The sequence below is a fragment of the Elaeis guineensis genome, chromosome 14 (genome assembly GCF_000442705.2).
Source record: "Elaeis guineensis isolate ETL-2024a chromosome 14, EG11, whole genome shotgun sequence".
Taxonomy (NCBI): Eukaryota; Viridiplantae; Streptophyta; class Magnoliopsida; order Arecales; family Arecaceae; genus Elaeis; species Elaeis guineensis.
Genome location: NC_026006.2, coordinates 59,420,724 through 59,437,951, shown reverse-complemented (window position 1 = coordinate 59,437,951; position 17,228 = coordinate 59,420,724). Strand labels below are relative to the sequence as shown.

General features: G+C 45.8%; 3 protein-coding genes across 3 annotated transcripts; all 3 read right to left on the bottom strand.

The window, feature by feature from the left end:
* Window positions 1-1,202: 1,202 nt before the first annotated feature.
* LOC105037444 (pathogenesis-related protein 1-like) lies at window positions 1,203-2,014 on the bottom strand. Its single transcript, XM_010913106.3, has 2 exons — window positions 1,766-2,014; window positions 1,203-1,670 (listed from the first exon to the last, which is right to left on the bottom strand). The coding sequence occupies exons 1-2, from the start codon at window positions 1,944-1,946 to the stop codon at window positions 1,375-1,377; spliced, it is 477 nt and encodes a 158-aa protein (XP_010911408.1). The 5' UTR covers window positions 1,947-2,014; the 3' UTR covers window positions 1,203-1,374.
* Window positions 2,015-10,201: 8,187 nt separating this feature from the next.
* Window positions 10,202-11,115, bottom strand: LOC105057435 (pathogenesis-related protein 1-like). Its single transcript, XM_010940040.4, has 2 exons — window positions 10,868-11,115; window positions 10,202-10,777 (listed from the first exon to the last, which is right to left on the bottom strand). The coding sequence occupies exons 1-2, from the start codon at window positions 11,046-11,048 to the stop codon at window positions 10,482-10,484; spliced, it is 477 nt and encodes a 158-aa protein (XP_010938342.1). The 5' UTR covers window positions 11,049-11,115; the 3' UTR covers window positions 10,202-10,481.
* Window positions 11,116-14,456: 3,341 nt separating this feature from the next.
* On the bottom strand, window positions 14,457-15,276 carry LOC105057434 (pathogenesis-related protein 1). The gene is made up of 2 exons (XM_010940039.4): window positions 15,024-15,276; window positions 14,457-14,929 (listed from the first exon to the last, which is right to left on the bottom strand). Exons 1-2 carry the CDS (start codon window positions 15,202-15,204, stop codon window positions 14,634-14,636), a joined length of 477 nt encoding a protein of 158 aa, XP_010938341.1. The 5' UTR covers window positions 15,205-15,276; the 3' UTR covers window positions 14,457-14,633.
* Between the last annotated feature and the right edge of the window lie 1,952 nt (window positions 15,277-17,228).

Here is a 17,228-nt window from a genome sequence, read left to right as displayed (position 1 = left end):
GCAGGCGACTGCCCCAGGGCATGGGGGCGAGGAGATCCAGAAGCTCTCGGAGTTTGGAGGAGGCCGAATATCGAGTCAAGATGGAGATTGTTAGGATTTGATGTCTCGAGATTCAGCCCATATTGAGCCCACAATGAGGTTTGCGGTGAAAAATAGAGTCCAACAAGACCAAGATCAACAGAAACGGAGCTCGGATGGAGAAGATACGAGCTTTTGAAATCGGCACGACATTCGAGGCGGCAGAGGACCGCCGGCGACCAGCGGCGGGGGGCAGCAGCGAGGCCGCAGGCGGCGGCACACGGGACACGCGACCCAGGCCCGCGGCCCAGGCGGGCGCGCGGCCCAGGCGGGCGCGCGCCCAGGCGGGCGCGCGCCCAGGCCGGCGCGCGGCCCAGGCGGGCACGCGGCCCAGACGAGCGCGCAGCCCAGGCACGCGCAGGCCCGCGCGCAGGCGCGACCCAAGCCCGCGCGCGCGGGCCGGCCCAGGCCCAGCGGCCTGCTGGCCCCTTTGCCCCGGTCCACCGTGGATCGGGCGGTCCACGGCGGGGCCTGTGGACCGCGTGGGTATTTCCTACGCGTTTCTCGCAGTCCACGGTACTATTCCGTGGACCAGAGCGTGATCGGAGGGCCTAGGTGATTTTCGGTGACGATCCGACGGTTCAGGAGGCTGATTTGGCTTGTTTAGGACTCTTAAACCTAATCTAATTAGGTTTAAACTCTGTTTAACCCGTTAAAAGGACCTGTGACGAACAGAGGAAGCTGAGTGGTTCGGATTTACGCCATACGAAGCCCGTACAAACCCGAGAAGAGAGAGAGAGGCGAGAGTGCTGAGAGAGAAAGAGACAGAAGGCTCCTGGACAGCGGTCGCCAGGCACTTCAGGGGTTCAAGGGGGTCTCCAAGAGAGAGAGAGCTTTTGTGAGGAGAACTTCAGGTGAGAGAGAATTGGGTGTACAAGGGTTGAAGGTGAGGTCTCCTCTTGTAAAATTTCTTTTTCATAGTGAAGTTTGCATGCCCCGTGGAGGCGAGCCCTTTTGTGGCTGATCCACGTATTTTGATTGTTTTTTCTTTTGTTTTGTTTCTTTTTTTTCCTTCTGTAACGCGTGGTACTGAAAAGATCTTGGGAGGTGGTGTCCTGGTCAGACATCCACCCAACATATACTTTTTATTTTTTTTCAATTTCTTTTATGTAAATCTGATGGCATTGTGAAAAGGTTCATAAATCTGGCATAGTTTATTTATTTCAGAAAACGATAGAGAGGCACTCAGTAGAAATCGAAAGCATGGAAACAACCAGAACAAGCTCACAAACGCTCACTCCAAAAGCAATCTCTTGCTTATTGGATTTCCATCGCAGAGCTCAAACCCGAACCGCTTCAGGCATAGGCGCCAGCGTTGGCCAGGAGGTAGGCCTCTGCTGCCTTGATGATCCCGGTCACTGCTTCCTTTCCCTTGGCTACCTCATCCTTGTTCTCAACTCCTGGTAATGGCTTATAGGTTGTCACCACCTTGCACACGCACCCTCCCTTGCTGGTTTGCTCGAACTTGAACTGGGTCGAGGCTGACTCGATCTTCTTCCCAAGATCACCGCCTTCGACCAGGCTTTGCTTGCACTCAAACTTGTCGAAGTCCACAAAGTCCAGGCGCTCCTTCACATATCCAAATGGCATTGCTACAAATATGAATTGCACCAGCTCTTAATTAAGTACATGAAATATATGCAGATAATTAAGACTAGAAAAATTTCAGAGGTGCTGGTTGTAATACCTGAGGTGAAGTTGAGCTGCCGGACACTTCCGACGCTGCCGTCACCTTGGACACCGACGGCGCTTGCGACGATGTTGGGCAGGAGCTTAGGGGCCAGGTTGTGCCAGTCGAGGACCGCCTTGAACAGCCTTGCAGCGGGGGCCGGGGAATCGATCTCAAGGGTCCAAGTGGAGGGACTCATGGTTAAATTGGATTGTTTCCTAGGCTTCACTACTACTACTACTACTGAGTTGTGATGAGTGAAAATGAGATGGAGAATGGTGAGCAAGGGATGGGGGCTTTATAGAGGGTTTGTGTGGGTTGGTAGGTATGGAACCAAGAAGCATGCATGCTGGTTTATTCAAATTTGGGCGGCGTTCTTTGCTGAACTGCTGACTGAGAAAATGAAGGGGAGAAGAAGTGCGTGGGAGAGAGGTAGTTAGGTGGCTCACATCAAGGTTTGGTTCCAGTTAACGGTGTTTCTACGTCCTGACGGATCCCAGCTCAAATTTATGATCGTTGTAACGGTCGTATATGCCCCGGGCCGCAGTCTATGACTTCAAATTTTTAATATTAAAACAATATACGAAAAACTAACCCTTTTCGTGTTTATTTAATAAAAATATTATTTTCAAGCGAGACAACCGTAGTTATTTGGAGATTGTTTAGATTATAATAAATTGTAATATTGCCCAATAACCCATTATAACGTCTGTTATCGCCTTTCCAGTTTTATTGCTATAACAATGGAATTTAAAAAGGATGCGGCTAAAAAGCATTAAAAATTTATAATTGCCTTTTTCTTCTTTTGTAATAATCAATATTCCGGCTGCGGTCACATGCAGACGCAGCAGCCTGTTTTTATAACGCATAAATTTGCCAACGTAATTAAATCTATTTGTTGAACAGATTAAATTTAAATTCAGATCTTTAACCTATTTAATATATTTTAATTTATTTAATAATTAAATTAAATCATAATGCAAATCCATTCAAGACTTGCTTCATATATTTAAATCCTGCTTAATCTATTTAATTCAATCAACTTATAAGCTGTTTAATCTATTTAAATCTCTCTAATCTATTAAAAATTTATTTAACTCAATTTAACTTGTTAATAAACAGATTATGAGTTACGCCTATTTAATAAATATGCCGAGTTCGCATCTGAATTTTATATTCATTCAATAAACAAATCTGATTTAAATTGAATTGATAAATTTTTGATCCAATCCATATCTGAACTTGATTTGTATCTGATCCGATTGCCATGCCTACTCCACTAGGATAAAAACTCTTCATCTTAAAAGAAAAAAAAAAAAAAAACATACTTTCCCGAGATATACTTTCTTGCATGTATCTTTCTTCTTTCGTACCGTTACTCAGAGCCTTGCCGAATTTAAGCATCAGTTCTGATAATTTTTAAGTTCTTCTTTTTTTCTCATGTATTGGACTCGGGACAGATCGGATCTAATGCTTCAGCAGTCTTCGACGTACCATATTGGGTTTTGGTGGAATTAGCTAGTGTTAAATTACATGGTATGAGAAAACTTTGCCGTCGTCAAGGTTCAACGTGGAGATTTCGACGGAATGACGTGCCCGGCGCGGCAAAAAGGCGCAGGTCTCACGGTTGTAGCGGCACGAAACGGAGACCTGGCTTCTAGAAATCTTATCTTCCTCTTCTTTCTCATTGAGAAACGTCCTATCGGAGACCTAGGCTTCTTCTATAAGCCTTATCTCCCTCTTATTTCTTACTGAGAAACGTCAAATCTTTCCTGGGTTCAAAAAGATGATTCACAGTCTCAGATGGGCGGCAAGAAAAGGAATTGCATGTTTTTTTTTTTTTGAATGGTAGTAGTAGTAGGACTCATGTTGGGACAGGACAAACTAAGTGACGTAGTTCTACATTGACTAATAAGAAAAAATATCATGAGTTTATTAATCCTACCGGTCGATCTTTTAAAAAAAATAATAAATTTTTGACGAGTGACATCGCCATGCTTCCTGTATGTCACAAACTTCATTAGTCACCTACTCTTTGTATTGAAAGACATTAGAGCAGAAGAAGATCTTTGCTGTTGCGGCCAATCTTTTCATCGTCTGATCGTCGGGAACGAGCGCCTGCAAAAAAAAGTCCGCAATGATCGGAGGCGGTTCCGATGGAGACCCTCCGACGGTCAAGTCAAAGAGGAGACTGGGCAACAGTGAGAAGAAAGCAAAGAACTCAACGAGAGAGAGGGAGCAAGTCCAAAAGTTTCGAAGGGACCTCTAGCACTGTTGCCTTCCCCGATATATATAGTGGAGCGTGGTATGGTGCCGTCATTAATGGCACGGACAATTGAAGAATTGTCAATTCACTGAAGACTGTCAGAGTCGCCGTAAAGGTGTCAAATCGCCGTGGGGCTGTCAAATCGTTAGGGTTGACCATGCCTTAGGTGGAATAATGCCCCTAGGCGGCAGTGTCGTATGTCGTTGTCAGGACTGACAGTCTCTGAAAGTAGTACGGTGATTGGAGGAGCCGACCGACCATAGGTCGGCGGCCAGCTGAGGGGCGTCGGGTGAAAATTTGAGCCCCTCCGACAGTCAGTCGGGCACATTACAGGAGTCGGGCATCGGACTCCATAGTGCAGTCGGTTGGGAGAGCGGAAAAGGTCTGCCCGACCGACGTATCTCCGATCGGTCGATAGCCGTCGATCGGTCGGTCGATCGGTGAAGTCGGGCGTCGGATATGTAGGCCCGATGATAAGTCGGCATGAGTGGGATCGGTCGGTATTCGGCTGCCAGGACGTCGGGTGATGACCCGGAGGCACAGTCGGCTGGTCTGGTGTCTTGCTTAAGTCGGACGTCGGCTGCCACCCCCGACAGTGAGTCGGTAATATGGGTTCGACCGCTCGATCGGTCGGAAACAGCATGGGTCGGTTCGGCCGACACACCTTCGGTCGGATATTGTCGGCAGCCGTCTGTCGGGGCCGCCGGTAGGAGTCGTCCGTCGGGGTCATTCATCGGTCGTCGGTCGGGGTCATCCGTCGGGGTCGTCCGTCGGAGTCGTCCGTCGGGGTCGTCCATCGGAGTCGTCCGTCGGGGTCGTTCGTCGGGGTCGTCCGTCGGAGTCGTCCGTCTGGGTCATCCATCGGAGTCGTCCGTCGGGGTCGTCCGTCGGAGTCGTCCGTCGGGGTCGTCCGTCGGACTCGTCCGTCGGGGTCGTCCGTCGGGGTCGTCTGTCGGGGTCGTCCGTCGGGGTCGGCTTTCGGGCGATCGGAGGTGGATCGGCCCGTTAGGCCGATCCGTCCCGGCCTGGCACGATCGGCAGTTACTGTTGGTATTGCCCATCGTCCGTCGGGCGAAGTCGGTCAGTCCGTCCTCGTGGATGGGTCGGCATCGGGACCCGTCGATGAGTCGGCATCGAGGACGGGTTGGGCGTCGTGACCCGTCGGTGGTGGGCGTTGGTGAGTCGGCATTAGGGTCGGTCGGTATATCCCAACAGTTGCCCCCCACTCCTGAGTCCGATGTCGTGTTGGCTCGCGTGAACATGTGGGCGACGGCTTCGGATGAAAGGAGTGATTTTCTGTCACGTCTTGCCCTGACTCTGGAGATCGCATCAACGAACGATCCAATGTCGGTCGTCTCGACAGTAGGTCGAGCATGCACGTCGGGTCGGAGGTCGGCCAACCTCCGAACGTTGCTCGTCGACACGATCATTCCACAGAGTCTGACAGTCGAGTAGCGTCCGACGTATTCGGATAGGATAACGATGGCAAGTCGAATATCCATTGTCCGACCTTTGGTTGGGCGTGCACGCCGGGACATATGATAAACGGTGGCAAGTCGAATATCCACCAACGTAGCATGTTGAGTCGTATGATAGACGGTGGCAAGCCGAATATCCTTCGACCGGTCGTGATCGGGTCGGTATGTCGCAAGTCGAATATCCATTGCCCAGACCTTGGTCGGGCAGGTATGTCGCGGTTGTCTTGGCATTTTGCCCTTTCTTAGTCAAAGCTAAGTGGGCAAGTTAGCCAGCCGCATTGGTCGAAGCCCTTTGCCTTCAGAGGCGGGGGCCGTCGTAGATATTCCGTCCCTTCGATCTTCGCCATAGAATTCGATGTGTCATCGGCGATCGAAACATAGATTAAGCCGTTGGTTCGACGATTGATGATCGAGCCGTTGATTCGACGATCAGTGATCAAGCCGTGTTGGTCGACGATCGACGATCGAGCCGTTGATTCGGCGATCGACGATCGAGCCGTGTTGGTCGGCGATCGATGATCGAGCCGTTGATTCGGCGATCGACGATTGGCCATGTTGGTCGGGGCCTTTCGACGATCAGCGATCAAGCCGTGTTGGTCGGCGATCGGTGATCGGGCCATGTTGGTCGGAGCCTTTTGCCTTCAGAGGCCGAGGCCGTCGGTTCGGCGATCAATGATCGAGCCATTGATTCGGCGATCAGCGATCAAGCCGTATTGGTCGGCGATCGGCGATCGGGCCATGTTAGTCGGGGCCTTTTGCCTTCAGAGACGGAGGCCGTCAGTTCGGCGATCGATGATCGAGCCGTTGATTCGGCGATCAGTGATCAAGTCGTGTTGGTCGGCGATCGGCGATCGAGTCGTTGATTCGACGATCGAGCCGTGTTGGTCGGCGATCGATGATCGAGCCGTTGATTCGGCGATCGACGATTGGCCATGTTGGTCGGAGCCTTTCGATGATCAGCGATCAAGCCGTGTTGGTCGGCGATCGATGATCGGGCCATGTTGGTCGGGGCCTTTTGCCTTCAGAGACGGAGGCCGTCGGTTCGGCGATCGATGATCGAGTCGTTGATTCGACGATCAGTGATCAAGCCGTGTTGGTCGGCGATCGGCGATCGAGCCATGTTGGTCGGCGATCGGCGATCGAGCCATGTTGGTCGGGGTCTTTTGCCTTCAAAGGCCGAGGCCGTCGTAGATACTCCGCTCCTTCGATCTCTATCAGGATCTGCGCACGAGGAGCGAGGTGTAGGAGTCATACCTGCGATGCGTTGGTCTCAGACTCCGTTGTCGGGGCGAGACCCGTCTATCAGTGGGGGGCCTGTCGGGTTCAGCAGGGGCCCGACCTTTCTTTCGCTTTTCCTTCCGGCCCATGCCCTAGGTCAGGCACCGGTCGGAAGCTCCTGGAGGGCATCAGGTGTGCCGCCGGTTGCTCCACCGACGAGTGCGGCGGCCAGATTGGTTGTTGTCGAAGGCTCTTGACCGCGTCTGTCAACACGGTCATCTGCCGCACGATCGCTGCAATCTGCGCCTCCGTGGTCACCGCGGGATGGGGAGAACTAGGTTCCGCCATGGAGGGTGGAGGAGAGGCTTCTTCCCGACGGGAAGAACGCCTCACCGATCCGGTGACCCTCGACCGTTGAGTTCTTGTCTTTGTCATCTGGGGAGATGGTTCTAGTTCCGTGGGGGTTGCAATCCCTGGTGCTGTCGATGAAGCACTACGCTGGCCCCCCTTTCCTGGCGCGCCAATCTGTTGCGGCCAATCCCCTCGTCGCCTGGTCGCCGGGAACGAGTGCCTGCAAAAGAAAGTCCGCACTGACCGGAGGCGGCTCCGACGGAGACCCTCCGACGGTCAAGTCAGAGAGGAGACTGGGCAACAGTGAGAAGAAAGCAAAGAACTCAACGAGAGAGAGAGAGAGGGAGCAAGCCCAAAAGTTTCGAAGGGACCTCTAGCACTGTTGCCTTCCCCGATATATATAATGAAGCGTGGTATGGCGCCGTCATTAATGGCGCGGATAATTGAAGAATTGTCAACTCACTGAAGACTGTCAGAGTCACCGTAAAGGTGTCAAATCGCCGTGGGGCTATCAAATCGCTAGGGTTGACCATGCCTTAGGTGGAATAATGCCCCTAGGCGGCAGTGTCGCATGCTGTTGTCGGGACTGACAGTTTCTGACAGTAGTACGGCGATTGAAGGAGCCAACCGACCATAGGTCGGCGGCCAGCTGAGGGGCGTCGGGTGAAAATTTGGGCCCCTCCGACAGTCAGTCGGGCACGTTGCAGGAGTCGGGCATCGGACTCCATAGTGCAGTCAGTTGGGAGAGCGGAAAAGGTCTGCCCGACCGACGTATCCCCGGTCGGTCGATAGCCGTCGATCGGTCGGTCGATCGGTGAAGTCGGGCGTCGGATATGTAGGCCCGATGATGAGTCGGCATGAGTGGGGTCGGTCGGTATTCGGCTGCCGGAACGTCGGGTGATGACCCGGAGGCACCGTCGGCTGGTCTGGTGTCTTGCTTAAGTCGGACGTTGACTGCCACCCCCGACAGTGAGTCGGTAATATGGGTTCGACCGCTCGGTCGGTCGGGAACAGCATGGGTCGGTTCGGCCGACACACCTTCGGTCGGATATTGTCGGCAGCCGTCTGTCGGGGCCGTCGGTCGGAGTCGTCCGTCGGGGTCATTCATCGGTCGTCGGTCGGGGTCGTCCGTCGGAGTCGTCCGTCGGGGTCGTCCGTCGGTCGTCAGTCGGGGTCGGCTTTCGGACGATCGGAGGTGGATCGGCCCGTTAGGCCGATCCGTCCCGGCCTGGCACGATCGGCAGTTACTGTTGGTATTGCCCATAGTCGGTCGAGCGAAATCGGTCAGTCCGTCCTCGTGGATAGGTCGGCATCGGGACCCGTCGGTGAGTCGGCGTCGAGGACGGGTCGGGCGTCGTGACCCGTCGGTGGTGGGCGTTGGTGAGTCGGCATTAGGGTCGGTCGGTATATCCCAACATTCGCCATACATGGGCACTTCTCTCTCGAATAAGAGCCATCCATGACAAGAACATCACGTGATTAGATAGGGAAGATTGTCAAAATTTCATATTAACTAATAAAAAAATGCTATATGGGTTTATTAATATGAGCCGATCCTCCTCCCAATAATTTAAGCATTTGGATTGTGAATATATGACACATGGCCTGCTCAAATATGAAGTCCTAAAGCCAACATGGTATAACCTGACATGGCCGATATAAGAATTTCAGATGCATGTTTCTTGAGAAATGTTGGCATGCATGTAGCGTCTAAGAATCTACATATTTTATCCCAATAAATGTAATTGCCAGTATGCTTTTAATATGGGACTATAAACAAACTTATTAGGCTATGTCAACAGTTTTCCTGCATGAGTTAATGGTTTCTGTAATGAAAGATTTTCATCAAGGAGTTCTTACGAGAGAGGAATGATATTTGGAGGACTATATTGCCTATGCTCAACCATAAAAAGAGTACTTTCTACCCTTGCTAGAATCAAGTAACCACATCTAATTCGGAGTGGAATTCGTTAACCATCTTTACGGGTCACATATAGTGCATACCACGCTCGCTGTACCAAAAAGAATGATACATGAGATGATGCGAATACCAAGTTTTCAAGTCTTAGTCCCATGCAGGATACATACTATGTATATACTATTGCATAGTGACTGTTGGAATATGAGTCATTTAGGTGAGTCATTTTTTGCTAATTAAGGCACTTCGTCTTGAGATCGTATGAGATAACTTGAACCAAATCATAGGGGTAGCCCAGGGGAAAATAGTGCAAGCCAATGACTTTAGATGACAATTGACCTCATTATTAAAAGAGTGTCGATCTGGTAGATACCGAGTCTAGCTCATCAAAAATTGACCCAGACATCAGATAGTGCCACTGTGAGGATTATAACCTCATCCATGCTCACTCATTCTCGGATTCAAACCAATGTGGCACCCTAGTATCATGCCAACCTCAAGCCATAGGCCGTTTCGACAGTAAGGTCAACTCACTAGAACCTTCCAATGACTTTTGGAGCATGGATGGAATCTACAACTAATGTCCATAACTAACAATCGTGATTTACAGATTAGTAGATGGATTTTCTATTCTAACGACCTATCAAAATAAGGTCAATAATCGAGTCGAGCAAGGTGTAATAGCCTATCGGATTTATGCGTACGTAACAGCCTACAGTTTCATCTCTATATAAAGAAATAACCAGAGGATCCTAAGATAAATAAACAAGCACCCCCACAAAGAACAATGCCAAAACTCTCTTCCATCTCCTCTCTTCTTTCTTCTCTGTTAACAAGCTCTAAATAACTTAAGCATCGAAGGATCCTTCACTGAAACACTGTGCGAATTTTCATTCTATGTTCATTCGAGAGAATGCATTTCATCATCTAAATTTCATGTTGACGAGCGACTGATGACAATTTGGAGACTTGCAGCAACAGCCACGTACATAAGTAGAGTCATTGATGGGCCATTATCGAACCCGGTACCATAAGCTTGTAACCCTGCTCGGGAGGATATGGGATATTGGCCGAAGAATTGGTCTTTTATCCACAAACTAACTCATCAGTGATGAAATCTATCCGGGTGAGTAGCACTAGAATAAAATGCCAAGCGAGTGAAAATACTGGGATAAAATCAAGTTTATAAGGACATAAGTAAAAAGCTGAGGCACTCGACTGGGTGACCATAATTTTTTCTCCTTTTTTCTGCTTTCAAATATAATTTTTTCCAATTACTTTTATGTAAAACCGATGGCATTGTGAAAAGATTCACAAATCTGGCATACACACAGTAAACCAGTGGGCTTATTTATTTCAGTAAAACCATAGAGAGGCACTCCGTAGGAAACGAAAGCATGGAAACAATCAGAACAACCTCACAAACGCTCACTCCAAAAGCAATCTCTTGCTTATTATAGTTCTATCACACCACCAAGTGTACGAGCTCAAACCCGAACCACTTCAGGCATAGGCACCAGGGTTGGCCAGGAGGTAGGCCTCTGCTGCCTTGATGATCCCGGTCACTGCTTCTTTTCCCTTGGCTACCTCATCCTTGTTCTCAACTCCTGGCAATGGCTTATAGGTTGTGACCACCTTGCACACACACCCTCCCTTGCTGGTTTGCTCGAACTTGAACTGGGTCGAGGCTGACTCGATCTTCTTCCCGAGATCACCGCCTTCGACCAGGCTTTGCTTGCACTCAAACTTGTCAAAGTCCACAAAGTCCAGGCGCTCCTTCACATACCCAAATGGCATTGCTACAAATATGAATTGCACGAGCTCTTAAGTACATGGAATATATACAGATAAGACTAGAAAATTTCAGAGGTGTGGGTTGTAATAAATACCTGAGGCGAAGTTGAGCTGCCTGACACTTCCGACGCTGCCATCACCTTGGACACCGACGGCGCTTGCGACGATGTTGGGCAGGAGCTTAGGAGCAAGGTTGTGCCAGTCGAGGACCGCCTTGAATAGCCTTGCGGCGGGGGCCGGGGACTCGATCTCGAGGGTCCAAGTGGAGGGACTCATCGTTAAAATTGGATTGTTTCCTAGGCTTCACTACTTACTGAGTTGTGGTGAGTGAAAATGAGATGGAGAATGGTGAGCAAGGGATGGGGGTTTTATAGAGGGTTTGTGTGGAATGGTAGGTACGGAACCAAGAAGCATGCATGCAGGTTTATTCAAGTTTGGGCAGCGTTCTTTGGACAGCGTTCTTTGCTGAACTGCTGACTAGGAAAACGAAGGGAGGAAAGAAGAGAGTGGGAGAGAGGCAGTTAGGTGGCTTACATCAAGGTTTGGTTTCAGTTATGCATATCCCGCGCCGCAGTATATGACTTCAAATTTTTAATATTAAAATAATATACGAAAAACTAACCATTTCGATCCTTTTTTATTTAATAAAAAATTATTTTCAGGCGAGACAACCTTAGTTATCTGGAGATTGTTTACATTATAATAAATTGTTATATTGCCCAATAACCCATTATAACGTCTGCTATCGCTTTTTCCGGTTAATTTTATTGCTATAACGACGGAGAAAAGACCGGATGTGGCTAAAAGGCATTATAAATTTACAACTCCATTCGCTTTCTTTATAACAACCGATATGCCAGTTGTTGTTACATGCACACGCGGCAGCCTGTTTTTATAATAACCATTCTCATAAACTTGCCAACTTGATTAGATCTCTTTATAGAATAGGTTAAACTTACATTTAGATCTTTGACCTGTTTAATCCATTTTGATTCATTTAATAATTGAATTGAATCATGGTCTGAACCATTCAAGACTTGCTTCATATGTTTAAACCCTGCTTAAGCTACTTTCTTATGTTTATTCTGATCCATTTATAAACTCTTTAATCTATTTAACTCTCTCTAATCCATTAAAAATTTGTTTAACTCAACTTGATCTATTCATAAACGGATTATGGGTTATCTGTTTAATAAATAGATCAAATGCATGCCGGAATTTTTGATATATTTTAATAAACAGGTTTGGCTTAAATTGGACTGATGAATTTTTAATCCAATCCATATACAAATCCGATTTGTATCCAATCTGATCCAATCCAATTGCCACCCGTACTCCACTAGGATATATAAAAATTCTTCATTTATAAAAGAAGGCTCAAGGTATCCTTTCTTCCAAATGTCTTTCTTCTTCTTTCGTTGTTCCTAGGAGTCCTTTGCATTCGAGGGCCCTCGACTTTGGTGGTGATAGCAATTGTATTAATTATTATGGTATGGCAAAACTTTGTCGTTCACAAAGATACTTGCGAGAAGGAGGCTTGATCAGCTCCACATGACACGTCACCGCAAAATCCAGCATATAAACTCTAACATACGTTCATATCCTGCATGAAAATTTAGTGTTTTTCTTTTTTTTTTTTTGGTACATGAAATTTTAATTTGGATACGTGGCAGGAGCTCTTGCTAGGTTTTTTGACCTGCTAGATGAAGCGTTAAGCCCAGCACAAAACAAAGAGGCTTGCTTTCTTTCATTTTTACCTTCATGAAAAGTCTTGTTTTCTAAAGTACAAAAGGTTTTAGGTTCACGGCGAAGATTTTGACGGAATGACGTGCCCCACGGCGCAGGAAGGACAGGTCTAACGGTGGTAGCGTCAGAGAACGGAGACCTGGGCTTCTAGAAATCTTCTTGATCTCCCTCTTTTTTTTTCTTACTTAGAAACGTTAAGTCTATCTTTCAACTGATCAAAAAGATGATTCCGAGGGTCGTATGGTCGGCAAGGAAAACAATATTTATATGTTCCTTTCTTTTAATAGTAGTAGAAGTAGGACTCATATTGGGACAGAGAAACTAAGTGTCATACTTGGATATTGACTAATAAAAAAGATGTCCTATAAGTTAATTAGTCCAGCTAGTCCTCCTTCCAAGAAGTTAAGTTTTTGGACTGTAAGTCTAGACAAGTAATATCAAAGTTATGCCTATCGTCCGTCAGAAACTTCATTAGTCATCTAGACTCTTTATTGAGATATACTAGATTTGAGGATGACATAGGCAATGGGTGAACCTCCCTCTTCAAGTAGGCACCATCAAAGACGAGGATATCATGAGGGTGGAGAAGATTATTATAATTCTATAAAAAACAGTGTCATACGGATTTATTAATTTGGGCCGATCCTCTTAATAGCTTAAGCATTTGGGCTATAAGTGCATGACACAAAGCCAACTAAAATATGAAGCCCTTTCATGGCCAATATAGCATGTTGGGATGCATGTATCTTCAGAAAAATTAGTTTGCATATAGCATCTAAGAATCTAAAGATTTTGCCCCAAAAAATGTGTTGAAAAAATTTAAATTCCATGATTGTAATTACAAAATTTCATGTAATCTCTTAACAATGACAAAATTGAGCGACAAAAATAGCAAACTATGGTTTGCTTTTAATGCATCCTAAGTTGAAACCAGAGCTTGCTTGGGCTATATCAAGTGAAAGTTATGGCACAGGGGATTGAACCAAGCCTGTTTGTGCTGGATTAAAGGGAGTGCAATGACTACTTTGAGATCACGCAAATGACTACTTTGAGATCTATGTGGGTGCTATTTTTTTTTTTTTTAAAAGAGTGGTTTGAGATCTGTGCAAGATGTGATACAACGGTCGATATCATGAAAAAAGATTAATTATTCTTTTTATGTGAAAGATACAGCCTAATTAATTCGCTCTTTAATGGTGTTGGTCAAATCTAAGACTAACTTTAGCTAACCCACCGCGGCTACAGCCGGGGATTACAAACAAACTTATTAGATATGGAAAGAGTTTTTCCCCGGAAGAGTTAATGTTTTTTGTAATGATAGATCTTCATCCAGGAGTTTATAGTAGAGGAATGATGTTTGGAGGACTATATCAGCCTAGTTGGCTCAATCAAGAAAAAAATTTCTATCCTTGCTAGATTTGGAAATCTATGTAAAACAGTTTGATTGGATGCATCCGATTAGAAGTCGAATTCGTTAACCGTCTTTGTCGTCCATATATGGGGCATATCAAGCTAACCGTACCAAAAAGAATGATATGTGGGATAATCCAAATACCAAGTTTTCAAGTCTTGGTCCCATGCTGGATTTGTACTATTACATACTCATGTATATATGCCGCCCTTGATGGGTCACTGCTAGCGTTAGCTTGTAACTCTGCTCGGGAGGCTATGGGATGGCCGAAGAATTGGTCTCTTATCCACAAACTAAAGTCATCAGTGGGTCAAAAATCTATCCGGGTGAATAGCACGCGAATTAAATGCCAAGCGAGTGAAAGTAGTCGAATAAAATCAAGTTTATAAAGACAAAATAAAAGCGGGAACTTGACCGTACACCATAATTTTTCTCTCTTTTTTTTCCTTTCAAATATACTTTTTTTTCAATTTCTTTTATGTAAATCTGATGGCACTGTAAAAAGGTTGGCAAATCTGCATGCCATGCACACACCAAACCAATTGGTTTACTTAATTATTCTCCATAGGGAGATACTCAGTAGAAAAGGAAAGCATGGAATTAAACAACCAGAACAACCTCACAAACGCTCACACCAAACGCAAACTCCTGCTGATTGTGGTCCTATCACACCACCAGGTATATGAGCTCAAACCCGAACAACTTCAAGCGTAGGCACCAGTGTTGGCCAGGAGGTGGGCCTCTGCTGCCTTGATGATCCCGGTCACTGCTTCCTTTCCCTTGGCTACCTCATCCTTGTTCTCAACTCCTGGTAATGGCTTATAGGTTGTCACCACCTTGCACACGCACCCTCCCTTGCTGGTTTGCTCGAACTTGAACTGGCTCGAGGCTGACTCGATCTTCTTCCCGAGGTCACCGCCTTCCACCAGGCTTTGCTTGAACTCAAACTTGTCGAAGTCCACAAAGTCCAGGCGCTCCTTCACATACCCAAATGGCATTGCTACAAATATGAATTGCACCAACTCTTAAGTACATGAAATATATGCAGATAATTAAAACTAGAAAATTTCAGAGGTGTGGGTTGTAATATATACCTGAGGTGAAGTTGAGCTGCCGGACACTTCCGACGCTGCCATCACCTTGGACACCGACGGCGCTTGCGACGATGTTGGGCAGGAGCTTAGGGGCCAGGTTGTGCCAGTCGAGGACGGCCTTGAACAGCCTTGCGGCGGGGGCCGGGGACTCGATCTCAAGGGTCCAGGTGGAGGGACTCATGGTTAAACTGGATTGTTTCCTAGGCTTCACTACTACTACTACTGAGTTGTGATGAGTGAAAATGAGATGGAGAATGGTGAGCAAGGGATGGGGGTTTTATAGAGGGTTTGTGTGGGATGGTAGGTATGGAACCAAGACGAACGCATGCTGGTTTATTCAAATTTGGCTAGCGTTCTTTGCTAAACTGCTGACTAAGAAAATGAAGGGAGGAAAGAAGTGCGTGGGAGAGAAGTAGTTAGGTGTCTCACATCGAGGTTGGGTTCCGTGGATGGTATTTTACGTTCTGACGGATCCGAGCTAAAACATTTGCGATCGTTCGATATATGCGCCAAGCCTTAGTTTATGATTTAAAATTTTTAATATTAAAATAATATATGAAAGCCCAACCCTTTAAGTGTTTATTTAATAAAATATTATTTTCAGGCTAGACAACCTTAGTTATTTGGAGATTGTTTAGATTATAATAAATTGTTATATTGCCCAATAACCCACTGCAACGTCTGTTATCGCTTTTTCCATTTTATTGCTATTAAAACGGGAAAAAGGAAGGGACTAAAATAAGCACTATAAATTTATAATAACCATTCTCTTTTTTTTATAATAATCAATATGCAGGCTGTGGTCACGTGGCAGCCTATGTTTATATTAATTATTCTCACCGGCGGATGAATACCTATTTGTTAAATAGATTAGAATTAAATTTAAATTTTTGATTTATTTATTCTATTTTAATTTATTTAATAATTTAATTGAATCATAATCCAATCCATTTAACCAGTTCAAAGCCTACTTCATTGGTTTAAATTCGGCTTAATTTATTTTTGTTATGTTTAGTTCGATCCATTTAATTAAGCTGTTTAATCTATTTAAATCTTTTTAATCTATTAAAAATAATTTTAATTTAAATTGATCTATTAATAAATAAATTATAAGTTATTTGTTTAATAAATAGATTGAATCTAAATTTAAATTTTTAATTTATTTAATAAATAAATGTCATTTGGATCGATAATTTGATCGGAATCCGACTCAAATTCGGGATGACCCAATCCAATTGCCATGAGGGTAAGAACTGTTCATCTATAAATGAATACTATAGTCCTATCCACCGTGGTATTTGCGCGGTCCAATTGCACCACGCAATGCGGCGGCGGCCGCCGCAGGGCAACAAGGCGCCGGTCTTACGGTGGTAGCGTCACAGAACAGAACAGAGAACTAGGCTTCTAGATATCCACTCATATCCGGACAGCGCAACTAAATGTCATACTCCAATATTGACTAATATGACGTTGCCATGAGAGTCCATTAATTCGGCCGGTCCTCCTTCCAATAGCATTCTTTTTGGACCGTGAAACTGTGACAAGTTATATGCGTCTCAAACTTCATTAGTCATCTGGACTATTTGCTGAGAGATACCAGAGTTGAGAAGAACCTAGGCCATTGATAGACCCCCGCTTCAAGTAGGCACCATGGACAACGAGGATATTATGAGGGTAGAGAGATTATTACAGTTTCATATTGACTAATAAAACAAAGATCCCATATAGATTTATTAAGCTGGGCCGATCCTCCTCCCAATAGCTTAAGTATTTAGATTATGAGTGTATGACACACGGCCTACTCAAATATGATGAAGTCATAAAGCCCTCATGGCCAATATCAGATGTTAGGATGCATGCATGTTTCTTGAGAAAGATTAGCATGCATATAGCACCTCAGAATCTACAAGTTCGATCTCAGAAAATGTATCTTGAAAAATTTAGATTCCGTGAATTTGTAGTTGCAAAATTTCATGTGATCTCTTAGCTGTTTTAACAAAATTGAGTTATAAAAATAGCAACCTATGGTTTGCTTTTAATGTGTCCTAAGTTGAAATCAGATCTTGCTTGGGTTGTGTTAGGTCGAAGTTACGGCACCGTACGTTGAACCTAGTATGTGCCATGTTGGATTAGAGAGATGCTACATCAAATTTAGCCTATCTTTAAGGACAGGGGTTATCTCTTTTGCATGAAAGAAGGATTCAT